The 25,472-nt window shown below is 39.4% G+C and overlaps 1 protein-coding gene across 1 annotated transcript; it reads left to right on the plus strand.

Annotated features, from left to right (window-relative positions):
• Nucleotides 1–548: 548 nt before the first annotated feature.
• Nucleotides 549–25,381, plus strand: LOC124612718 (endoribonuclease CG2145-like). The gene is made up of 5 exons (XM_047141075.1): nt 549–1,035; nt 18,691–18,841; nt 22,742–22,938; nt 23,021–23,253; nt 24,592–25,381. The coding sequence occupies exons 1-5, from the start codon at nt 975–977 to the stop codon at nt 24,823–24,825; spliced, it is 876 nt and encodes a 291-aa protein (XP_046997031.1). The 5' UTR covers nt 549–974; the 3' UTR covers nt 24,826–25,381.
• Nucleotides 25,382–25,472: the final 91 nt, after the last annotated feature.

Genomic DNA, 25,472 nt, shown 5'->3' on the forward strand with positions numbered 1-25,472 from the left:
AAAATTTTTATGTGCTGGTATCTCTGTTCACTGAACTGGTACATAACGGACACATAACGAACTAGACTAATTCCACACACACACACACACACACACACACACAGGCACACATAACGAACTAGACTAATTCCACACACACACACACACACAGGCATCGACAATGAGAATCTCTTACATTACGCGCAGACGTTGCAGCGCCCAGTTCATCTGAGACTATTTGGAGTAAATTAAAATATTTTTTAACTTTTAATTAACTACTACCTTAAAAGTACAAAAATCATGAGAACATCTATAAATGGAGCACTGCACGAATTACATAGCTGGATGGGTCGACGGCTGAGCTGGCACGAATGGAGTGAATGACACATTGTTGAACGATGTCGATGTTTTCGAACTTGTGTCGCCATTCGAAATATCGACGCTAACATCGATGTTTATGGATGAAACCTCGATGTATTCAAAAAGTCGATGTATCGTTTGTATCTTATGTTAATTTATACGTGGTTAAAGAGGGGCACCGAGCGTTGAGTTGAGCAGATGTGTTCAGTTTATAATGTTCTGATGTTGTCAGGCGTCATTGTTTGCCCTCAATATCTAATAAATGTTGAGCATGTTCCCTTCTTTACTTTACGGATGCATAAAATTTTAGATGCCTACAATATGACAAAATTTAAACAGATAAAAAACAAAACTACGTGATTACTTATATACTTCGGTTCAATTAGTGTGCCAGTACTAACAAAAAGCGTGGGTATGTCTCTTTACTAAGTCGTTTTTATGTGACGGAGGAAGAGGCCGCGGGAACGCTTCAAAGAAACAAGGTTGATCATTGCACAACGACGTGCACAAGAACGAAGCACGCAAAGAAAAAAAAAAGATACAGATGACGTAAGACATACAGCTGTGGGCGCGAAATAAGTCAGTTATTAAGGCACAAAGAAGGGCCAGTTGGTGTAGCTCTAACTGGCCGAGCAATGTATACCGAAATGAAGATTGTTGGCATTTACACTCTACTGTTTGTGGGAGAATTGTTGGGTAAGTGATAAAGTGGTAGTAACATGGTAAACATGCTGTACGATAAGAGAAAGCGCGCGATGTATGAATAATTAAAAGCGCAAGACACGTTTGCTCTTAATAGCGGCTAGTCTCATAAGTGACATACTGTTTTTTGCTTTGTTTGCAAGGTCTGTGCACAGAGGCTTAAACTCGGGACTCAATAACTACATGATAAAAGGATTCAGCGATTCAGAGTCTTTCATAAACAGCTATAAGTGTTGCTGTAAGCAATTCCGAAGGTGACTGCTTTTTATTTACGAATGACAGATCCACTCCTCACTACAGCCGATTTTGTTGTACAGGAAAACACGAAAATGTGCTTTATGGGAAAAATTTTGTTGCTCTTATTCGGTTAATTTAACTTACAAACAGGAAAAACATGCGGTTTACCTGTATATCCACCATATCCCTGCTTGTTAATGAAGGTTTGCCGTTTGATGTGCCCCCACATGTAACAAAAGCATTTAGAAAGTGTAAAACAGACATCATTGCTAAGTGATACTTCACATGAAGCTCCAAAATTCCATTCATGCAGACTGTAATTACAACATTCAGCAGCCACTGTTTGTACCATAGCATACCACCAACGTTTCTTGTAACAAATGGAACAACCAGGGGCAAGAATTTACACTACCGGTATAGGTTTTTACAGATACTACGAGACACAATGTTTGTTCCATGAATGGATACAGAATATCAGTGTAGTGATAGATTTTGAAAATAATTTATAATTGTGGGTCATGTTGCTTGCTTGAAGCATTGTTCAGTCCCTTTTTTAGGCCACTGAAATAAAAGTAACATGTCTTTGGTTTGTATTATTGTACTGAACAAGATGAAATCAATTCTCACATTTAAACTGTATGGAAGATTGCAGCAATGACATTGTGGAATGAATTCCTTCACTGACAAAATAGATATTAAAAAGAAAAGGGCAAGAAAGACAACAGCGAGCATCTTCTTGATTTAAATAGAAGTAGCTGTATATAAACTTCCTACACTTACTAGTGTGCATTTATCATTTGTTTGTTTCTTACTCACAATGGCAGTGCCTTAGCAGAAGTTTCGTGTTTAGCTGCCTGTCAGATAGACATTTCTTATCACAGTGCAACACTTCCTGCAGGTGGTGATAAACTACTGCAATACCGTGTGTGATGGCTGCTGCCACTTCATTTGGTAGATATTTTTCGTATGGTACCATATATTAAGAAACTAACTTTTTTGCGTCCTTTCACATCCAAAACTGTGGTGATAATACTCAGCTACCATGTGTGCTTTGGTTTGATCCACATTACACACGCTGTTCCTATGCTTTAATTTACTTTTGTCATCACTATTTTGTATCCCTGATATTTCTTGTATCTCATGAAAAAAATTTTCATGGTACTTCATATGTTAGTACTTTCATGTTACAGTTGCATCCATTATAGTTTTAGCTAGTTAGTAGATCACAGTATACAAATGTTAACATAAAAATAGTTCCTGTCCTGTCTAAAGTAGAGAGGTATGGTAACTTAATTTTCAGTTAGTTGAAACAGAACCTAAATTATCATTATTATACAGTTACTGTAGTAATGGGACGCTGGCCACTATTAATGTCAGGTACATATAAAATATTAATATTTTATTTATGAAGCAAAATATAGAAACTGGTAACTGAAGAAGTGAAAGTTTAAGTTCTGTTTGGGCACTACTAAAGAGCTATTGTTTTTGGATCATGTCTATGTTGCTAAACAAGTTCTAAATTCATAACAAATTCCAAATTCAGTACTGTTTTATGTTGAAAGCAAAGATCAGCTTAAGAAGAAGAAAGTGTTAGTTTGTGTTGGATAATTAAGTGAATTTTCCTAACTAGCTTTTACACTCTCCACATACCTTTAAGTCTTTCAGCCAACATAATCTTTTTCAAAAGTTGATGTGTGGTCATTAAAAGACTCTAGAAATCCTAAAGAGAGCAAAGAGTATTGCATCACAGCCACTATCTTGTATGTTGTTGATAAAGAGAGAGATCAACTTTTCCAGTTACTGTTTGAAGAGTCTACAGGAGGTATATAGGTAGTCTTAAACATGGAGGTATATAGGTAGTCTTAAACATGGCACTAAAATTTTCATGCCAGTTAAAGAGCCTTGTTTGTGCGTAACAGAAAGCAAAGGAAAGGCATATTTGCAAACAGAGAAGACTAAAGTTAAGCCTGTGGGAATAGCATAAACTTTTGACTATTAAACTTGTCAAACCAGGGACTGATTTCTTTGGAAATACACTCCTGGAAATGGAAAAAAGAACACATTGACACCGGTGTGTCAGACCCACCATAATTGCTCCGGACACTGCGAGAGGGCTGTACAAGCAATGATCACACGCACGGCACAGCGGACACACCAGGAACCGCGGTGTTGGCCGTCGAATGGCGCTAGCTGCGCAGCATTTGTGCACCGCTGCCGTCAGTGTCAGCCAGTTTGCCGTGGCATACGGAGCTCCATCGCAGTCTTTAACACTGGTAGCATGCCACGACAGCGTGGACGTGAACCGTATGTGCAGTTGACGGACTTTGAGCGAGGGTGTATAGTGGGCATGCGGGAGGCCGGGTGGACGTACCGCTGAATTGCTCAACACGTGGGGCGTGAGGTCTCCACAGTACATCGATGTTGTCGCCAGTGGTCGGCGGAAGGTGCACGTGCCCGTCGACCTGGGACCGGACCGCAGCGACGCACGGATGCACGCCAAGACCGCAGGATCCTACGCAGTGCCGTAGGGGACCGCACCGCCACTTCCCAGCAAATTAGGGACACTGTTGCTCCTGGGGTATCGGTGAGGACCATTCGCAACCGTCTCCATGAAGCTGGGCTACGGTCCCGCACACCGTTAGGCCGTCTTCCGCTCACGCCCCAACATCGTGCAGCCCGCCTCCAGTGGTGTCGCGACAGGCGTGAATGGAGGGACGAATGGAGACGTGTCGTCTTCAGCGATGAGAGTCGCTTCTGCCTTGGTGCCAATGATGGTCGTATGCGTGTTTGGCGCCGTGCAGGTGAGCGCCACAATCAGGACTGCATACGACCGAGGCACACAGGACCAACACCCGGCATCATGGTGTGGGGAGCGATCTCCTACACTGGCCGTACACCACTGGTGATCGTCGAGGGGACACTGAATAGTGCACGGTACATCCAAACCGTCATCGAACCCATCGTTCTACCATTCCTAGACCGGCAAGGGAACTTGCTGTTCCAACAGGACAATGCACGTCCGCATGTATCCCGTGCCACCCAACGTGCTCTAGAAGGTGTAAGTCAACTACCCTGGCCAGCAAGATCTCCGGATCTGTCCCCCATTGAGCATGTTTGGGACTGGATGAAGCGTCGTCTCACGCGGTCTGCACGTCCAGCACGAACGCTGGTCCAACTGAGGCGCCAGGTGGAAATGGCATGGCAAGCCGTTCCACAGGACTACATCCAGCATCTCTACGATCGTCTCCATGGGAGAATAGCAGCCTGCATTGCTGCGAAAGGTGGATATACACTGTACTAGTGCCGACATTGTGCATGCTCTGTTGCCTGTGTCTATGTGCCTGTGGTTCTGTTAGTGTGATCATGTGATGTATCTGACCCCAGGAATGTGTCAATAAAGTTTCTCCTTCCTGGGACAATGAATTCACGGTGTTCTTATTTCAATTTCCAGGAGTGTAGTTTAGGTAAAGGTATACAGGACAAGTGTGGAACAGTATGAGTATTGTACAGACTCTAGCAAGACAAGCAGGTGCACACAGTTTTTGCAGACACCAGTAAAATGAATAGGCACACACAATTTCTGTGTACCGCAGGAATTAACATTTGTGGTTGGCACAGGCAGTGATTTTTATCCAGAGACTCAAGTTTTCTTATTGATTCTGAAAAGACCTTTGATTAAATAGACAGGAAGAAGCTGTGGTCAAGAATAAAAGTTAGAAGCTTTTCAAAGCACCAGGCAGTCCAACACTAAAATAAAACTTATTACATTCCAGCCTCATCCAATGAAAGATATTCAGTGTCGTAAGTAAGGTTACTGTCTTTCTCCGTCATTAGGTGATCTTCACATTGATTATATTCTCTGTCAGTTCAAAGGTAAATCAGGGCATTAAATTATATCACAAGAGATATATCAGTTCTTTTTGCTAATTATTAAATTATAACTTGTTAAATTTAATAACTTGTTAAATTATAACTTGTAACCCCCCCCCCCCCCCATGAACCATGGACTTTTGCCGTTGGTGGGGAGGCTTGGGTGCCTCAGCGATACAGATAGCCGTACCATAGGTGCAACCACAATGGAAGGGTATCTGTTGAGAGGCCAGACAAACATGTAGTTCCTGAAGAGGGGCAGCAGCCTTTTCAGTAGTTGCAGGGGCAACAGTCTGGATGATTGACTGATCTGGCCTTGTAATACTAACCAAAACGGCCTTGCTGAGCTGGTACTGTGAACGGCTGAAAGCAAGGGGAAACTACAGCCGTAACTTTTCCCGAGGGCATGCAGCTTTACAGTATGGTTAAATGATGATGGCGTCCTCTTGGGTAAAATATTATGGAGGTAAAATAGTCCCCCATAAGGATCTTCGGGCAGGGACTACTCAGGAGGACGTTGTTATCAGGAGAAAGAAAACTGGCGTTCTACGGATCGGAGTGTGGAATGTCAGATCCCTTAATTGGGCAGTTAGGTTAGAATATTTAAAAAGGGAAATGGATAGATTAAAGTTAGATATAGTGGGAATTAGTGAAGTTCACTGGCAGGAGGAACAAGACTTCTGGTCACTTGACTAAAAGGTTATAAACACAAAATCAAATAGGGGTAATGCCAGAGTAGGTTTAGTAGTGCATAGGAAAATAGGAATCCGGGTAAGCTACTACAAACAGCATAGTGAACGCATTACTGTGGCCAAGATAGATACGAAGCCCACGCCAACTAGCTCCACAGATGACGAAGAGATTGATGAAATGTATGATGAGATAAAAGTAATTATTCAGATAGTGAAGGGAGACGAAAATTTAATTGTCATGGATGACTGGATCTCGATAGTAGGAAAAGGGAGAGAAGGAAATGTAGTAGGTGAATATGGAATGGGATTCAGGAATGAAAGAGGAAGCCACCTGGTAGAATTTTACACAGAACATAGCTTAATCATAGCTGTCACTTGGTTCAAGAATCATAAAAGAAGGTTGTATACATGGAAAAAGCCTGGAGATACTGGAAGGTCTCAGATAGATTAGATAATGGTAAGGCAGAGATTTAGGAACCAGGTTTTAAATTGTAAAACATTTCCAGGGGCTGATGTGGACTCTGACCCCAATCTATTGGTTATGAACTGTAGATTAAAACTGAGGAAACTGCAAAAAGGTGGGAATTTGAGGAGATGGGACTGGGATAAACTGAAAGAACCAGAGGTTGTAGAGAGCTTTAGGGAGAGCATAAGGGAACTATTGACAACAATGGGGGAAAGAAATACAGTAGAAGAAGAATGGTTAGCTTTGAGAGATGAAATAGTGAAGGTAGCAGAAGATCAAGTAGGTAAAAAGATGAGGGCTAGTAGAAATCCTTGGGTAACAGAAGAGATATTGAATTTAGTTGATGAAAGGAGAAAATATAAAAATACAGTAAATGAAGCAGACAAAAAGGAATACAAACGTCTCAAAAAGGAGGTCGTCAGGAAGTGCAAAATGGCTAAGCAGGGATGGCTAGAGGACAAATGTAAGAATGTAGAGGCTTATCTCACTAGGGGTAAGATAGATACTGCCTACAGGAAAATAAAGAGACCTTTGGAGAAAAGAGAAACACTTGCATGAATATCAAGAGCTCAGATGGAAACCCAGTTCTAAGCAAAGAGGGGAAAGCAGAAAGGTGGAAGGAGTATATAGAGGGTCTATACAAGGGAAATGTTCTTGAGGACAATATTATAGAAATGGAAGAGAATGTAGATGAAGATGAAATAGGAGATACGATACTGCGTGAAGAGTTTGGCAGAGCACTGAAAGACCTAAATCGAAACAAGGCCCCAGGAGTAGACAACATTCCATTAGAACTGCTGACAGCCTTGGGAGAGCCAGGCCTAACAAAACTCTACCATCTAGTGAGCAAGATGTATGAGACAGATGAATTAACCTCAGACTTCAAGAAGAATATATTAGTTCCAATCCCAAAGAAAGCAAGTGTTGACAGATGTGAAAAATACCGAACTATCAGTTTAATAAGCCACGGCTGCAAAATATTAACGCGAATTCTTTACAGACGAATGGAAAAACTGGGAACAGGTGAGGCAATACTGACCCTATGACTTATCTTAGGAAATAGATTAAGGAAAGGCAGACCTACATTTCTAGCATTTGTAGACTTAGAGAAAGCTTTTGACAATGTTGACTGGAATACTCTCTTTCAAATTCTGAAGGTGGCAGTGGTAAAATACAGGGAGCGAAAGACTATTTACAATTTGTACAGAAACCAGATGGCAGTTATAAGAGTCGAGGGGTACGAAAGGGAAGCAGTGGTTGGGAAGGGAGTGAGACAGGGCTGTAGCCTATCCCTGATGTTATTCAATCTGTATATTGAGCAAGCAGTAAAGGAAACAAAAGAAAAATTCGGAGTAGGTATTAAAATCCATGCAGAAGAAATAAAAACTTTGAGGTTTGCCGATGACATTGTAATTCTGTCAGAGACAGCAAAGGACTTGTAAGAGCAGCTGAATGGAATGGACAGTGTCTTGAAAGGAGGATATAAAATGAACAGCAACAAAAGCAATATGAGGATAATGGAATGTAGTTGAATTAAATTGGGTGATGCTGCGGGAATTAGATTAGGAAATGAGAGGCTTAAAGTAGTAAATGAGTTTTGCTATTTGGGGAGCAAAATAACTGAGGATGGTCGAAGTAGAGAGGATACATAATGTAGACTGACAATGGCAAGGAAAGTGGTTCTGAAGAAAAGAAATTTGTTAACATCGAATATAGATTTAAATGTCAGAAAGTCGTTCCTGAAAGTATTTGTATGGAGCATAGCCATGTATGGAAGTGAAACGTGGAAGATAAGTAGTGTGGACAAGATGAGAATAGGAGCTTTCGAAATGTGGTGCTACAGAAGAATGCTGAAGATTAGATGGGTAGATCACATAACTAATGAGGAGGTATTGAATAGAATTGGAGAGAAGAGGAGTTTGTGGCACAACTTGACTAGGAGAAGGGATCGGTTGGCGGGGCATATTCTAAGGCATCAAGGGATCACCAATTTAGTATTGGAGGGCAGCGTGGAGGGTAAAAATTGTAGAGGGAGACCAAGAGATGAATACAGTAAACAGATTCAGAAGGATGTAGGTTGCAGTAGGTACTGGGAGATGAAGAAGCTAGCCAAGATAGAGTAGCATGGAGAGCTGCATCAAACCAGTCTCAGGACTGAAGACCACAACAACAACAACAACAACTTATTAAAATCATAACAGTGTCAAAAGGTCACTCCGCCAACTGAATCTTGTGTGTGCGAAATACAATAGAAAAATGTCAAAATAAAAGACAAAAGTAATGGCTTTAAAGGAATGTGCAAAATTAGAAAAAGGTTTGCATTGATGGCCAGAAGAGCAGTTGTGAAACAAGCAACATAAGTTTCTCTCTTGCAGTATTGTATAGATGTGAGTACTGGGTTCCCTCCGATAGAAGGGGGGGGATCAAGTCACTCTCTCACTCACGCAGTCACTCTAAATTATAATTTATCGTTATATTGCCATATTAGAAGATATGACCACAGTTAGTGTAGATGTAGATAAACATTTACAACTATTGAACTAAAGAAATCAGTCATTGATGAGCAGTTAACGGTTCTATGCTTATACCAGTCTGCTAGTGGTAATGCGGACACGTTATTCAACAAATTAAAAGAAGACCTTGAAAGAGTCTCAGATAACAACAGGTGGTTATGTGAATATTAGCACAGGTGTTGAGGGTGAAATCTGTAAAAATTTCATAAACATTTTGAGCACTTTTGGCGTGGTTCAATTGCTAAACACTGCTACTAGGGTATCAGAAACTTTGGCATCAGTCTTAGATCATATATTTACAAATATTAACAGGGAAAATTGTAATGTAATTGTCTTGGCTTCTCTGATCATTACTGTTGTTGTTGTTGTGGTCTTCAGTCCTGAGACTGGTTTGATGCAGCTCTCCATGCTACTCTATCCTGTGCAAGCTTCTTCATCTCCCAGTACCTACTGCAACCTACATCCTTCTGAATCTGTTTAGTGTATTGATCTCTTGGTCTCCCTCTACGATTTTTACCCTCCACGCTGCCCTCCAAAGCTAAATTTGTGGTCCCTTGATGCCTCAAAACATGTCCTACCAACCGATCCCTTCTTCTAGTCAAGTTGTGCCACAAACTTCCCTTCTCCCCAATCCTATTCAACACCTCCTCATTAGTTATGTGATCTACCCATCTAATCTTCAGCATTCTTCTGTAGCACCACATTTCGAAAGCTTCTATTCTCTTCTTGTCCAAACTGGTTATCGCCATGTTTCACTTCCATACATGGCTACACTCCATACAAATACTTTCAGAAACGATTTCCTTGCCATTGCCAGTCTACATTTTATATCCTCTCTACTTCGACCATCCTCCCTAAATAGCAAAACTCCTTTACTACTTTAAGTGTCTCATTTCCTAATCTAATCCCCTCAGCATCACCCGATTTAATTTGACTACATTCCATTATCCTCGTTTTGCTTTTGTTGATGTTCATCTTATATCCTCCTGATCATTACTATCAGATAATAAAGCTAAAAAGAGCCTTGGTAAAACCCAAAAAACAGCAATTCTACAGAACGATCTTCTAAGAACATAAAGTACATATTTTTCCTAGGGCACTGACAAATAAAACCTGCAACGAAGGTATGTGGGAAACACTGTGGGTGGTAAGAACTCAAAATCCTGCACACTGTTTAAGTTAAATTTTGAAGAGACATTTCCAAAAGTAGCATTTCTACATCAGCACTTAAAGAAAATAGATGGATAAGTGTGGGTATTAGAAAGTCCTCTCAGACATGTAGGTTTCTCAGTTCTTTACAAAAGCATTACACTAATCCACAGTTCCTTGATTTCTGTCACAAGTATGAAAAATACACAGAAGGGTAAAGCTTACTGGGAAAAAAAAAAAAAAAAAAAAAAATAATAATAATATTCAGTGACAATACATAAAGCAGAAATAAAAACAAAGTATTTAGTATGGGATATTATACACCATTAAACTGGAAAAGATACAAATGAAAGTCAGGGTAGAATGATTAAAAAAACAACAAGAATTGTCAAATGTTGTAAATGACTATTTCTCTGGTATTGCAGAGAAGTTGAGTAAAATCGTTTTGAAACACATATAGCACCCACAATGATTTACATTGCAATCACAATGACGTTGTTTCCCACGAGACAGCTTGAAGTAATGATGCAATACAGAAAAATTAGATGCCAGCAGGCATAAATGAGATCCCAGTCTCTGTTCTGACAGTGTGCACACAAGCCCCAATAACAAACAAAATAAATAAGCCCTTTAGGTCTGGACTTTTTCCAGAATATGTAAAGTGTGCTTGAGTTGTGCTTCTACTCTAGAAAGGTAATGCAGAGATTACAGAAAACTACAGCCCAGTTTTGCTATGTCTGCACCTAAAAAATAATTCAGTTAATAATGAAAGATAGTCTAATGACTTACATGAATAAATACAACTTTGTTAACAAAGCACAGTTTGATTCTCAAAGAGGGAAGAGCACAAAATCCGGCTCCACAAAGTTCACAGAAGTGATACTTGAAGCTCTTACAAGGAAGACTGTGTTACGGGCATATTTTCAGATTTGTCCAAGACTTTTGACATGTTGACATTAAAATACTACTAAATAAGCCAGAAGCAGTAGGTGTAAGAGGAATAGCTAACAAGTGGTTTGAGGAGATATAGTTCACACATCTGCTTGTGATACATTTTTGGTAAAACAAACTTAGACAAGAAATGTATAAACACAGGCGTTTCTCAGGGTAGTGTTTTGGGCCCAGTTGCGCTCATAATATATATATATCAATGACTTTCTATCCTGTACAAGACATGTAGAAAAAGTTCTGTTTGCTGATGACAGCAACATCATACATAGTCACTGATATGACTCCAGAACTCCTATTAGAGAAGGCAAATGAAACCTTCAAGGTTGTTTATGATTGGACAGTATGTATTAGAGAAGGCAAATGAAACCTTCAAGGTTGTTTATGATTGGACAGTATGTAAAAAATTAAAATTGTAAAAAATTAAAATTGAACATAAAAAAACGGTGTGTACTGTAGTATACAGAGAGAAAATAACTTTGTTGCATTAAACATAGAGATAAATCTGTAAATTGTGTAAAAAACATGAAGTTTTTAGGGATGAAAATTGATTGTTAATTAACATGGAATGAATGAACAAAAAGACTGGCAATAAGAATGTGATCAGCATGTTGTGTTCTTAGAGTTCTATTATCAGTTTGTAACAGCCCATGTCTTTTGGTACATTTAATACTTAGCTAAGGGACTCTTTTTTGGGGATCGAAGGCACAAACACCATTTTTAAACTGCAGAAAAGTGCCTTAAGGATTATAATTAGAAGCAGTAGTTGGGCTCATTGAAAAAAAAAAAAAAAAAAAAAAAAAAAAAAAAAAAAAAAAAAAAAAAAAAAAAAAAAGAACTGATGTCCTTACTGCACCAAAGTGAGTGTCTACCAATTGGTTGTGCCTATCAGGGAAAATGTTAGTTAATAAGTATTTCAATAATAGTCCTATATATAATCATGGAGTTTAAAAAGGCAGCTAAAGCATTCTTCGTAAGTAATGCATAGTATACAGTTAAAGATTACTTAGAGCACACAGAGTAGTGGTTAATAATGAAAGGGGATGACTGCAACACTCTGCTGTATTACCGTACATGATCACGATGTAATTATGTTACAAGAAAATCATGTGCCAAGAACTATAGTGCTTGATAATGATGTCTTGCCTTTTTCCTGAGTTCAGCATCTCAGTTATCATGGGGGGATGCTATGCAGTTTTTCAGCTGAACAGAGAATAACGTATGAAGATGTGCATAGTTGCATGTTTATGAGGCTAGAGTCAGTTTTCTGAGCAGACTGAAAGTAGTGGAAGGGGGACAGCAGCATGTTTATGCTTCAGAAGTCACCACCGGTGTCAATAGTGTATGCAACAATGAAGAGCAAAGCTATGTTTCATATTATAAGTTATCTGGATCACATTGTGTGTAAAACAATGAACATTGTACAATGAAGCAGTGTAGTAGTTGTGATGCAGACTGTATATCAAGGAGGAGGGTGTTTGCTTGCTCTGTCCCACCACCTTGATTTTGTTGCTCCATGGTTTTAAGGCAAATGCAGTCAAGGCCACTGCCCAATCTTCGTTTTTTTTTTTTTTTTTTTTTTTCCCCCCCCATCAGTCTACTGACTGGTTTGATGCGGCCTGCCACGAATTCCTTTCCTGTGCTAACCTCTTCATCTCAGAGTGGCACTTGCAACCTATGCCCTCAATTATTTGCTTGACGTATTCCAATCTCTGTCTTCCTCTACAGTTTTTGCCCTCTACAGCTCCCTCTAGTACCATGGAAGTCATTCCCTCATGTCTTAGCAGATGTCCTATCATCCTGTCCCTTCTCCTTATCAGTGTGTTCCACATATTCCTTTCCTCTCCGATTCTGCGTAGAACCTCCTCATTCCTTACCTTAGCAGTCCACCTAATTTTCAACATTCGTCTATAGCACCACATCTTCATAAAAAGTAAATTTATATATTCTGTGTATTTTTACATTTTTAGTTATTTCTTTTCATTGCATCACAATGACAAATTCTATGTTACTGTAAGATGATCCCTGAGTGAATAAATAAATAAATAGGCAAACAAATATAGATATAGCAATGTGTACATTGAATGAATTGAGAATGGCAGATTACTTATACAAACAGCGCCACCTTATTGGGAAGTGGGCTGTTGGAAGGCCACATAAGGGATAGGCTGAAATGTGAACCCGGAATTGGCAGCCAACTAAACTTTGAATTGCAGCAGAATAAAAAAAGGAATCAGATGGACACAAGGGTTGGTGGGATAGTGTAAGGCAGGTTTTTTGGCAGATGATTCAGTAGCTGCACAACAAGATGAAAGGAGTGCAGAGGGTGGTGTTCATAAGAGATAGGGGGAGGGAGGGCCAAAAAGGGAAGGAAGGTGGAGATGAAGAGAAGACAGGGAGGGGAGAGGGAGAGTGGTGAAGGAGGGGGGGGGGGGGGAAGTGAGAGAGAATGCTCACATTTGGGGGGGGGGGTCAATTGTGGGAGAAGTTAGTGCACAATCTCGACTGGGAATCAGTGATCAGTGTTGTGGACAGAAAGGAGAAGGGAAAAGATAAGGAGAGGCAGGGATTGCATGAGTGCAGGATATGCTGCAGCGCTTTCAGCCAAAGCCTTCATCAGAAAAGAAAACAAACACACACACCTTCACACAAGCAAGCTCACCTCATGCACACATGACTGCTATCTCCAGCTGCTACGGCCAGAATGCAACTGTCATGTTGAACAAAAATAGCAGTCTCAAGTGGGGCAGAGAAGGGAAAAGAAGAGTACTGTCTGATTGAGTGAGCAGGGACTAGATGGCAGCATGACAAGGCTGCAAGGCACAGTTTTGTTGGCAGAGGGTGGGGGAAGGGAGCAGAAAAGGGGAAAAAGAACCAGTGGGTGCATTGGCAGAGAGTGGCCCACAGAGATGGAGAGGGGATGTGACTTGGGAGCATATGGTAGGACAGTGGGGCAGAAACTGTTGGGTGGAGGTTGTGGGAACAGTAGGTTACAGTAGGCCAGGATAATTCTGGGAGTAGAGAATGTGCTGTAAGAATAACTCCCATCTGCCCAGTTCAGAAAAGCTGGTGGTGGAAGGGATGGCTCCACAGGTTGTGAAGCAACCTTTGAAATCGAGAATCAGCTACATGTTGTGCCACAGGGTAGTCCACTTTCCTCTTGGCCACAGTTTGGCTATGGCTACAGTTTCTCTATGGCTATTCATCATAATAGACCGTTGGTTGGTAGTCACACTAATATAAAAAGCTGTGCAATGTTTGCAGCAGAGTTGGTATGTGACATGACTGCTTTCACAGCTGGTCCACCCTCTGACGGGGTGTGATAAGGCTGTGACAGGTCTGGACTAGGAAGTGTTGGATGGGTGGAGTGGGTGGGTGGGAGGACTTGCTCCTGGGACTCATATGGTAAGACATTGGGGTTGGGAGTGGTATAGAAATGGACTAGGATGTTGTGGAGGTCTGGTGGCTATGGAACACCATTGTAGGAGGGATGGGAAAGATTTTGGGTAGTATGTCCCTCATTTTAGAGCCTGATGATAAATAATCAAATCCCTGATGAAGGATGTTCAGTTGTTCCAGTCCAAGGTGGTACTGGGTGACAAAGGGGGCACTCCTTTGTAGCTGATCAGGAGTTGGTGTGAGAATTGGGAGTGTGAGGGGATACGGCATGGGAAATCTGTTTGCAAACTAGGTCTGGGGGGTAATGCCTGTCTGTGAAGACCTTTCTGAGACCTTCAGCATACTGGATAACGGAGTTCTTCTTGCTGCAAGTACGCTGTCCCCAAGTGGCCAGGCTGTATGAGAGGAATTTTTTACTGTGGAAGGAATGGTAACTGTTGAAATGCAGGTACTGTTGGTGGTTTATTGTGGACAGAGGTGCCACCAAGAAAAGAGGAAGTCAGCTCCAGGAAGGTGGCACACTGGGTTGAGGAGGGCCTGGTGACACAGATGGAAGAGAAGGTGTTGAGGTTTTGAGGGAATAAAGAGAGGGTGTCTTTGTTCTGATTCCAGATAATGAAGATATTGTCAGTGAACCTGAACCAGACCAGGGGGTTTGGTGTTTTGGGAGGCTTCGAAGGATTCCTCTAGATGGACCGTAAACAGGTCGGCATAGGAAGGTGCCATGTGGGTGCCCATGACCGTGCCACTGACTTTTTTTTTATACCTTCCATTCAAAGGACAAGTAGTTGTGTACTACGGTAATGATAGTAAAGTGTATGAGGAATGAGGAAGTGGATTTGGAGTCCAACGAACATTGGTACAGGTAGTGTTCAATAGCAGCAATATCATGGGCATGAGAGACATTGATTTATAGGGAACTGGCATCAACATGATGAGTAGAGATCCAGGAGGTAAAGGCATGGGTATGGTGGAGAGTTGGTGAAGGAAGTGGTTGGTATCTTTGACATGGAAGGCTAGATTTTGGGCCGTTGGTTGGAGGTGTTGGTCAATAAGGGTTGGAATTCTTTTAGTGGTGGTGCAATAACCATCTACAAGGAAGTGTCCAGGATTGTTGATTCTGGGGAACAATTAGAAGGTGAGTGTGCAGGGTGACATAGAGATGAGGAGGAAAATAGGTACCTGGAGCAGGGATTGGAGGTTGTGTTGGACTTATGGGATGGAATCACCCTGGCAGAATTTGTAGGTGGAGGAGTCAGACAATTGGCAGAGGCCTGCTGCAAGGTAGTCACTTTGATTCAAAGTGGTGGAACCTTCGTGTTCTGATAGGATGATTCTTGTTGAAAGTTTTGTGTTTTTGGGAAAGTACTTGGGAAAGGAAACACTTCTTTGCCATCAGTCCCTCCAACCAAAGTCAACCTAATCCCAACATTGAACACTACCTCTCTCATTTCATACTACCATCCAACTGTGATCCTCCTCCATCCTCCCCCCTCCTACTTCACCACCCCCGGGTCATCTTCCAGGAATACCATACCTTCAACTTGGCCTCTTCATCCTTCCCCAGGTCCTTCTCTGTGTGCTTGTTTGTGCATATTTTTAGATTTTTCACATATTTGTGCATATTTTTAAATATTTGTGTGTATTTTAGTGTGTCTGTATGAAATTTTACGTGTCCATGCATATTGTTGCGTGTCTGTATGTATTTTTTCTACAAGTTCTTTTCTGTTATGCAGTTTCCCTCACAACCACCTAACACCTTCATTTGCCCGTTTCCAATGTCATTTCCTGTTTCTCCAATGCCATCTCTACCACAATGGACTCTTGTTCCATCTTTCTGCAACAGTTCAGAAAAGCATCCCTTTCCCTGGCTAAAACCCAGTCTCACATCCTATTTCTTAAATGTTGCCTGAAGTGTGGAACCCCCCCTCCCCCTCCCCACAAAGGCCTAACCATAAAATTCCTTCCTCTGGGCTACATCCCTCCTTCCACAATGATGTTTCCTCTTCAGATTCTGCTAGTCCCTCTCCCTCCCAAAGCTAATACCGCAAAAACACACCTCTGCGACACAGGCATCCCAGAAACACCTCTGCAAGATACTGATACTGTGCAGTGGCTACTACATACACAACATCTTTGAAATTGAATTCCTTGCTCTCCAGCACCAATCCCATAAGTTTTCTAACCTGCTGACATCACACTGCCTCATTTGGATGCAACTATACAACTCCTATCCTACCCACAGCATTCCTCCTCATCAACCCCTCACACCACCCAGACCCTTCCTAGCTGACATTTTCAATTTGCCACATCACTCAAAACACCCTGTCAACACCTCACTAAATCCAGACCCAAAACAATCCCAGAACAGTGTTGCTAACCTTTCCACCAAAATCCTCGGCCCCATAGAAGCCTCAGTCCTATCCAGAGGCCTTACAATGTTGGGCTTGTCAAAGATGTACTCTTCTTCTCCCAATCCCTTCAATGGAAACACTTCTTTGGCACCAATCCCTCAGCAGAAGCAAGGTCAATCATACACAGCATTAAAACAGATCCTAATGTAATCATCTTACCTGCAGACAAAGGTTCCACCACTGCCGTTATGAATCATAGTGACTACCTGGTGAAAGACCTCTGCCATTTGTCTGACTCCTGCAACTATAAACTCTGCCAGAGTGATACTATCTCCTAAGTCCAGTGTAAGCTCCAGTTGCTGCTCCATGTACCTATTTCCCTCCTCATCCCTATGTCACCCTGTACACCCACCTTCTACAAGCTCCCCAAAATCCACAGCCCCAACGGTCCTTGATGCCCGATTGTAGCTTGTTAGTGTACTCTCACGAAAGACTTTTGGCCCTCATTGACGAACATCTACAACCAATTACTTAAAATCTGACCTCCCATGTTGAAGATACCAACCGCTTCCTTCACCGAATCTCCACCATCTCCACCCCTTTACCTCCTGGAACACCACTCGTCATAATTGACACCAATTTCCAATGCATCATCACCAACATCCATGTATCATCTACATGGTGAGTTGCAGTCTGCCTTTTTCATAATGATGGCCACGGTGTTGCTGCTGTTGAACACTACTTCTTTCAGTGTCCTTCTGACTTCAAATCCACTACGTCATTCCACATACACCTTACTAATTTTATCCTAACTCACGAGTACTTCTCCTTTGAAGGAGCTGCACCTGGTAGTTCTGTCATGCCACTGTCTAGTCCCAGCACGCTCCACCAGACAGCGTTCATCTCTCCCTTCAGCAGTACCCTGGTATCTCTGCCCCGTTCCCACCCCACTCCAGATTGTTGTTTTTGTTCAATGTGAGAGTTATATTCTGGCCATAGTGGCTGGAGATAACAGTTGTGTGTGGGTGAGGTGCACTTGCTTGCATGAATGTGTGTGTGTCTTGTTTTCTGAAAAGTGCTTTGGCCATGCGTAACTGTATTATTGTAGTGCCTGTATGCAATTCACCGTATCATCTACATGGTGAGTTGCAGTCTGCCTTTTTCATAATGATGTTGATTTATAATGTGGCTGCTTTCACACATAGCCCTGCCATTTATTGAGTAGGAAATGTCTGCAAGTGACCGTGGTAGGAGGTGGTGGATGGTGTATGGGATGCTAAGCACAAGGGAATCATCTTTGGGTATGAGAACAGGGTGGAGGAAGGATGGACAAGGTTACCCTGTAGGTTGAGTGGGTGGCAGAACACTACTTTGGGTGGCGTGCGTGGGATATTCCTCATCTCAGGACATGACACAGGGTAGTCAAAGCCTTGGTATATAGATTGTGGTTGAGCTGTTCAAGGCCAGGCTGATACTGGGTTGTCAAAAGAGTGCTGGCCAGTGGCTGCATTACAGGTTTATTGGTGTCAGAGGAGGAGATGGCACAGAAGATCTGTTTATGGATGAGCTGAATAGGATACAGTTTGTCAATAAAGGCTCTGGTAAGGTTATCAGTATTGGGAGTCTGCGTGGTTGTGTGTGAATGTGTGTACTTTTGCAAATGAGTAAAAAATAAAAGGAAAAGACCAAGAGCTCAAAAACTAGTATAAATACCGGTTTCTTACTTTTAATGGTGTAATATTTTATATAACAGAGTAAGAGAATTTTGCTTATATATTAGTCTTGTTTTGCAATCTTGTTATGTTTCCTGTGATACATTCAGTGGATTCTGCTAATACATAAGCCTTGTCTCTGTTGCTAGACATTTTCCTGTGACTAAATGTAATGATGTACATTTTGTGAATATTGCTTTGTATAAATACTTGTTATGCACTTTATGGAAGTTGATAATGGTGTTAGAGTGCTGAAGCAGTTTTGTCTGACAACATTTATAATATACAGCAGAATTTTATTGTGTGCAGCTGCCTTACCACCACCTGTTACTGACAAGGAATTACAAAACCTGAGTGAAACTTTGCTGAAAAAAGATGTGAACAATGCTGCCAAATTCATAAAAATAAATTATCAGGCCCGTACAAGATCAAACAGCCTAACAGATGCTGCACCTTTGCCGTAAGTCATTCATCTCTTAAATGCTGGCTTGTGACAGTTCAGTGCACAAACCTGTAGCTGTTAATCTTAAAAGTATTTCTATAGTGAAGATGATGTATGGATGCCATAAATTTTAGTTAATTAATTAGTTCCATGTTCCTTAGATCATATTCACAGTAAATGGTTTGATGTGGAATGTGTCAGTTGAACATAATTTTGCAGAGTTGCTTGATAATTGTCGTGTTTCATGGGCCAAAGAAATGATGATGTGTGTGACCTAGTTTTTCACCACAGATCTACAAAGTTACATTCATAGTTTATGCTCTTTATTCTAATGATGTTCTATAACTCTAGTTTTGTCTTCAGTTGTACTTGCAAACTGGAATAAATTTTTATTACAGTTTGTGAGCAACAAGCTTTGTGACATTGCATGCCAATTTTGTATGTCCAAAAATGGCATCTTTAGATTGTCCATCCCATTTATATTAAACATCACTTATTTTCCAAAGAGTCTTCTTTATGTCATCAGACAGAAAAAGCTGATGTCTATTATGACTTTTGTGCAGATTTTGGCATTAACAAATATGTCAGTTTCTACCACTACTACCTGTGCAGTGGCATTCAATTTCAACTGCTGTGTGTTGTCTCTGAGGTTTAATACCTGTGTAGTGCTCCCACTGGATTTCAGAGTTAAGATTTTTACTTACTTCAGTCAGTAGAGATTACATATTATTCTGATTTCCTCTTCTTCTTAAATACCCATGACTCTTGTTACAGTATTGAGAACTCCTTTTCCTTCTTACACAGTGTATGCTGGAAGGAAATGACTTATGACAGTTTCTGTGTGTCTTCAGTAAATGTGCAGATACCTTTCATATACATCTTCTGTACATGAAATCTCCCATACATTCTTCAAAATTACTTTTATTTATATAGTTTTCTTCAATATTCATAATGAATTCGGAAGCACTGTTTACAAATTCAGAGTTCAGAGTGCAAAGTGACAATTTAAAATGACAAATCAAATCATTTGTTTTTCACAGAATACAATCATTGTTATGTTGCCCTTCTTTTGTTCTTGGGATAATATGCTACTCCGTAGTGGGCCATAGATTCATGGAGCATATACATTGTGTCTGTGCATGTACACCCTTTAGCAAATTACTGCAATCCCTGTCCCATCCTGAAGATGTGTCTTGTCCATTGTGCTGGTTTTCCACGAGAAAATAACTAAGACACCTGCACAGTAGTTGTGCTCTCCCATACAACAATTTGTTTTGTCATTTTTTCATTTGTAAGAATCATTCATCAGTAAGGAATGTGCAGAGATACACATCAGTAATCATTCTTCCACAGCTGCCATGTAATTCTTTGAACCACAAAGACGGTCACTTGTTCAACATTGCACTTGTGAGTGATCTTTTGTTAATTAACCTGTCCACAACCTGAAGATTGGTTGAATGTGACATATGAAATGATTTACTCAGCCAGTTACTGGGGGATCTACAGTTCATATTAAACTTCAAACCACAGTGAAACTTGAAATACTAACCATTGTCAGAGGTAAAAGAAGTCATAAGTAAAAGCTAAAATACTTGAACTGACTGGGGATTGAATCCAAGTTCATTGGATTTGTAGTTTGGCACTTGCCCTATGTGTCACAAGTGACCTTTTATGCTTTGATTAATCTTTGAGTTATTTGCATTCTAATGTAGTTAATCATGATCCCAGTTTTCCAGATACTTGCCTTGTCAGCTGATGCTGACAACTGCAGTTTTGGTTTTCTGTGTAATCGGGGTTTTCACAGTAAACCCATGTCGTCCCTTAGGATACTGAACAAGCCAATTTTATATCATAAAGAAAACAAATCTTGCAATAATCACACAATAAGATATGCAGAAAAGGAAATTTTTTGATCTAAAATTTAGGAGTGTGCTATGATACACTTTAATTTATACAAACATGTACTGGCACACCACGAATGTAATAATTCTTCTGTCTGCATGTTTTTTTATGAATAATGTAAGAATGATTTCACTTTGGTTCCAAATTCTTTTCAGGAAATTATTTATAGCATTATCCAGATCATGGACTGGCAAACTACGAATGTAATAATTCTTCTGTCTGCATGCTTTTTGTGAATAATGTAAGAATGATTTCACTTTTGGTTCCAAATTCTTTTCAGGAAATTATTTATAGCATTATCCAGATCATTTTTTCATGTTGGATGATTTAAAATAACTGCTTAAGAATATTGCAATACAAAAGTTTGCCACTGCTTGATTTGTTTCCATAGCTTAAGAATATTGTTTATTTTTGTTGCTATTGTATCATCCAGAGGATGTATTATTCATTACTTGTTTTTTGCGGTAGCATCAACTTGAAACAAATTTTTATTTCATCAAATTTCTGTTAAATTGTTTCTGTAATTTTCATTGCTTTCCAGTCTTCCAGTTAACTAAGCTTTTAATAGTCTGAAACAGGTAATTATTATATAACTCCAGTATGTTTATATACTAATAGATTGTTACGCAGTATCCTCTTTGTCTGCTTTGCTTTTTGTAATTATATGAAATATTTATTTTCATTACACCTTTCTTAAAGCTTCCAGTAAGGCAGGGTAATGGTTTATCAAAGAAACTTTTCAGACAGCACAGGTTAATTGTAAGTCTCCACTGACAAATAGTTATTTCCACTTTCACTGTAATCATAGTAATCAAACATCACAACTACAGAAGTTTGTCATTATGACAATTACATCGTCTTTGCTAACATACAACCTTTCTTTTATAAGTATAACATGAAGACTGAACATTTCCAAAGTGTTTCATATTTTTTTTTTCTTTTTGCATTTAAAAAAGGATTGGCATAGGGGCTCTGATCAAAATGGCAATCCATGTTGCCAGTAGCTGTCCATCGGCTAACATTGGCACCCTGACCAGCCTGGCAATGGTCCAACACAGCAAAGTATATATGTCCGTGCTGCTACAATCCCTGCGCATGAACGTAAAACATAAATGATAAACATTTTGTTGCAAGAAATCATAATTTCTGAAAACTCTTTAATGATCTTGTATTCAGAATGCCATCACACTACAAATGGTTTGATCTGAAGTGAGGAGGGAGACTCACAGCAAGAGAAATATGGACACAGAACATCCCAACTAACATCGTTCCAATTGTACAATGAAGTCTTTCACAATCGGATATCTTACCTGCTGGTAAATCTTCTGGGTTGTATGGTCATGGCCCATGAAACTTCTTCATTCCTAAATTTTTGTTCAAAGCTCCCTGAATATCTTCAGAAGTGGTCATGGCTCTGCTGAGTATTGTTGGCTTGGTAAGACTCAGCAGAACCATGAGCACCTCTGAAGATGTACAGTGCACTGTGTAGCTCTGAATAAAACACTAGGAATGAAGAAGTTTCATGGGCCATGACCATATAACCTGGAATGTTTACCAAGAGCCAACACAGTTCTATTTTTTAACCAACAGTTTCAAGTTCAACACATACATTTTGTTCTATTTGCTATTATGAATAAGTGCAGTTGAGAAAAGGCTCCTAAACTTAATTATTGAGATGGAAGTTCTCTTTTTCATGGAAGCCACAAGCAGCTGGCAGTTGATCACCAGTTGATGTTGGCTGAAAAATATGTTTTTGTATGTAGAGTTGTATTGGTATTGTCGACTTATATGGTGACAGCTTCGGCTGCTTCTCTAATTTTAAGGCTATTATGAAATATGTTGAATATATTAGTATAAATAACTTTCAACCTAATGTCATGTGGATTGCCCAACTTTGTCAGGTAAAAGCTATATTAAGTAGTATTTGTCATCTTGAATCTATGTGTGCTGTATCCTAATTGTCATCATTTTATTTATGTATATTAATTATTTATTCTTTCTTTTTCACTCATACAGCTTAATTTCTGTTGACAAGAGAGTCTTTCAGTTACCAACTGTAGCAAAAGTGCGCATGCTTTATGATAATTATGTTGCTGATACGTCTGTCAATGAGCATGTTACTGCCCAGGAACGTGCAGAGGAGAGCAGTCTTTTGGATACATTTCTTGCAACTCCCGTAATGAGTACTGCAATGCGCTTTCTGGCAGATCATGGTAATTAGCTATTTTACAAAATCTTCTTTCCATATTTTAATCAAATGTGGTTGGTTATATTTGAAAATGGATGCTATTACAGGATTGGTAAGACGAGATCCAAAGGCATACAAGAATTTGCTGAATCAAATTTGGTTTGGAATGTATTCCAGAGGAGGTGGACGTGTAGGATCAAGTGCATTTGAACATGTATTCCTAGGTGAACTCAAGAGAGGAGAAATTTCAGGGCTACACAACTGGATCTTTTTTAATAATGAAGAAATTTTAAAACATGCGGATTATTTAGGATACATTAGAAAGCTTGAATTGGGACATGTAAGTATGTAATGTATTTATTTTCTGTTTATTCTATACATGTTCCATAGATCTACACGATAATGATCTCACCATGGATATGAAATGTGTCAAGGTTATTGTTATAAAAATTTGTGTATATAGCACACAGCAATGTAATACTTGAGTGGACCAGGAGTGAAGATAGTATTGTGTTTGAAACATGGTACTGGAACACTTCCATTTGAAAATTCATTTGTCACTGTAGTAACAGAAACTATGCTACAATGATAGACTTAAATATGCAACAATTTCATTTTGAAAATGACACCTCTGTTTCTTAAACCTTTACCTCTCTGGAAATGAGTTGAAAATTTTGTTGTGAGCATACTGAACACCTCTCCACAACCCTCAGAAATTTTTAAAATTCAGGGTGGATGCCAGTCTTGTATCTGATGCTTGTGAGCATTTGCATTGCTTGTACCGAGTAGAATTCCTTAGAACAAACCACATTAGAGAAAGTGTTTATTGACAGGCAATTGTAATTATTTCCATCTGCCTAAATTTCCTTTATGAACAGAGAAATATATGTGATAATCCAAAATAAAAACCACAATGCTGCAAACAGTATTCTTTAATGAATAAAAAACTTATTTACTTCTGACACTCTTTGAGAAGGAAAGTTGGAAACTTCTTTTTCGTTTTTGGATTGAACAATGTGTATTGATATGTGGATGTGTTTGTTTTTACAATTACAGGTGAAACTTGATTAGAGTTTAACATCAGGTCTCAGGTGACTATATATTATGGATTTCAATTTTGTTTATGGCTGTGAGATAATATAATAATGAGAGCCCCTCTTAAAGCTTGTTACGTGATCACAGTGTGACTGACTTTGTTCTTTTATTGCATAAAGAAAGAAACTGTTAATAATGTGTGGTTTTTAAAGTAACTCCCACTCACTGTTTCAGAAATCCACAATAAATATAAAAAAAAAGGGATCACTCGCGAAACAAATGTACTTTTAGTGCATCAGTGAATAAAGTTATGTAGTTTCTGGTAAAGTAGTCTCAAATATTAATTCAGACTGTAAATTGCAGATTTATATTTATGTAAAGAGCATAAGAGAAACAAATGCAGACAGATAAAAAGAACCTGATGTCTTGCATTAACAATAATTTTTCATTCAGTAACTAATAATTTAAACAGAGAATAGACTGTTAGCTTACATAATGGCTAAATTCTTGATGGCTAGACACCACACTTTACTTTTATTTTGACAAGATAACTACATAAGGTGTGTTTGCATTTTCAGTATCCTGCCAGTTGAATGTCATAGTGTAATGGCCATTTGCTGAATACTTTTTTTGCTTATTTCAGAAGGGAGCAATCTTGAAGCTGCACTACAAATGGGAAAATGTTATAAAACCAGTTGGATCCATGTTTGTTGGCACTAGTCCAGAACTGGAAATGGCACTTTACACAGTATGTTTTGTAGCACGCCCCGATCAAAAGTGCTCTCTTAGTTTAAGTGGGAAAAGAGTTTTTATAAACACACATACTTTTCGCTACAGAGGAAAGAACATGATAGGAAGTGCTTATCCTGAAATATAGGAATTGTTGTAACTATTAAACACACTTCATGTTTTTATTGTGTGGCTGATTACTTTTTTAGTGACTTTTTTCAGTATTGAGCTTTACTAACTGTGTAGTAATATAATTTTGATAATAAACTGATAAGACAGTATATGTTAACAAACTAAATTGGTGATGAAAGTATAACTTTTTTGTGACTTTTTTAAGTATTGAGATTTACTAACTATGGAGTAATATAATTTTGATAAGAAAGTATATATTAACAAACTAAATTGGTGATAAAAGTATAACTTCTGTATTCTTTGATTTCATGTTTATTTATGGAAGTATCCATGGATTAAATTGTATTCTGGTGCCACAGGAACAGATCATATAGAAGAAGCTGCAATAGTTCAGCTTTTTTTAAATGGTCTTAATTTTAGATGTTTTATTTCATGTGACAGCATGTGTATTTTTATTATTGACATCTAATAAGTGTGCCATAACAAGATGTTTGTAATAAATGAGCAAAGAAATATGTTTCACTGTAAGACAAAATGAGCAATAAAAGATTTTTTTTATATCAAAAGGAAAACTGTCCTGAAAATAGCATGGTGTCCTCTTACTTTCTGGCAAATCTTGGAAAGTTTATTGAGATCACTGCTTTGAATTCATTCTGTTACATT

This window comes from Schistocerca americana, chromosome 4 (assembly GCF_021461395.2).
Source record: "Schistocerca americana isolate TAMUIC-IGC-003095 chromosome 4, iqSchAmer2.1, whole genome shotgun sequence".
In the NCBI taxonomy this organism is placed as follows: domain Eukaryota; kingdom Metazoa; phylum Arthropoda; class Insecta; order Orthoptera; family Acrididae; genus Schistocerca; species Schistocerca americana.

Bases quoted from the DNA above. Each gene is read 5' to 3' on its own strand.
- LOC124612718 (XM_047141075.1), top strand. From the start codon at position 975: ATGTATACCGAAATGAAGATTGTTGGCATTTACACTCTACTGTTTGTG. The intron at 18,842-22,741 runs GTAAGTCATTCA...TCACTCATACAG, and splicing joins ACAGATGCTGCACCTTTGCC to CTTAATTTCTGTTGACAAGA. The intron at 22,939-23,020 runs GTAATTAGCTAT...ATGCTATTACAG, and splicing joins GCGCTTTCTGGCAGATCATG to GATTGGTAAGACGAGATCCA.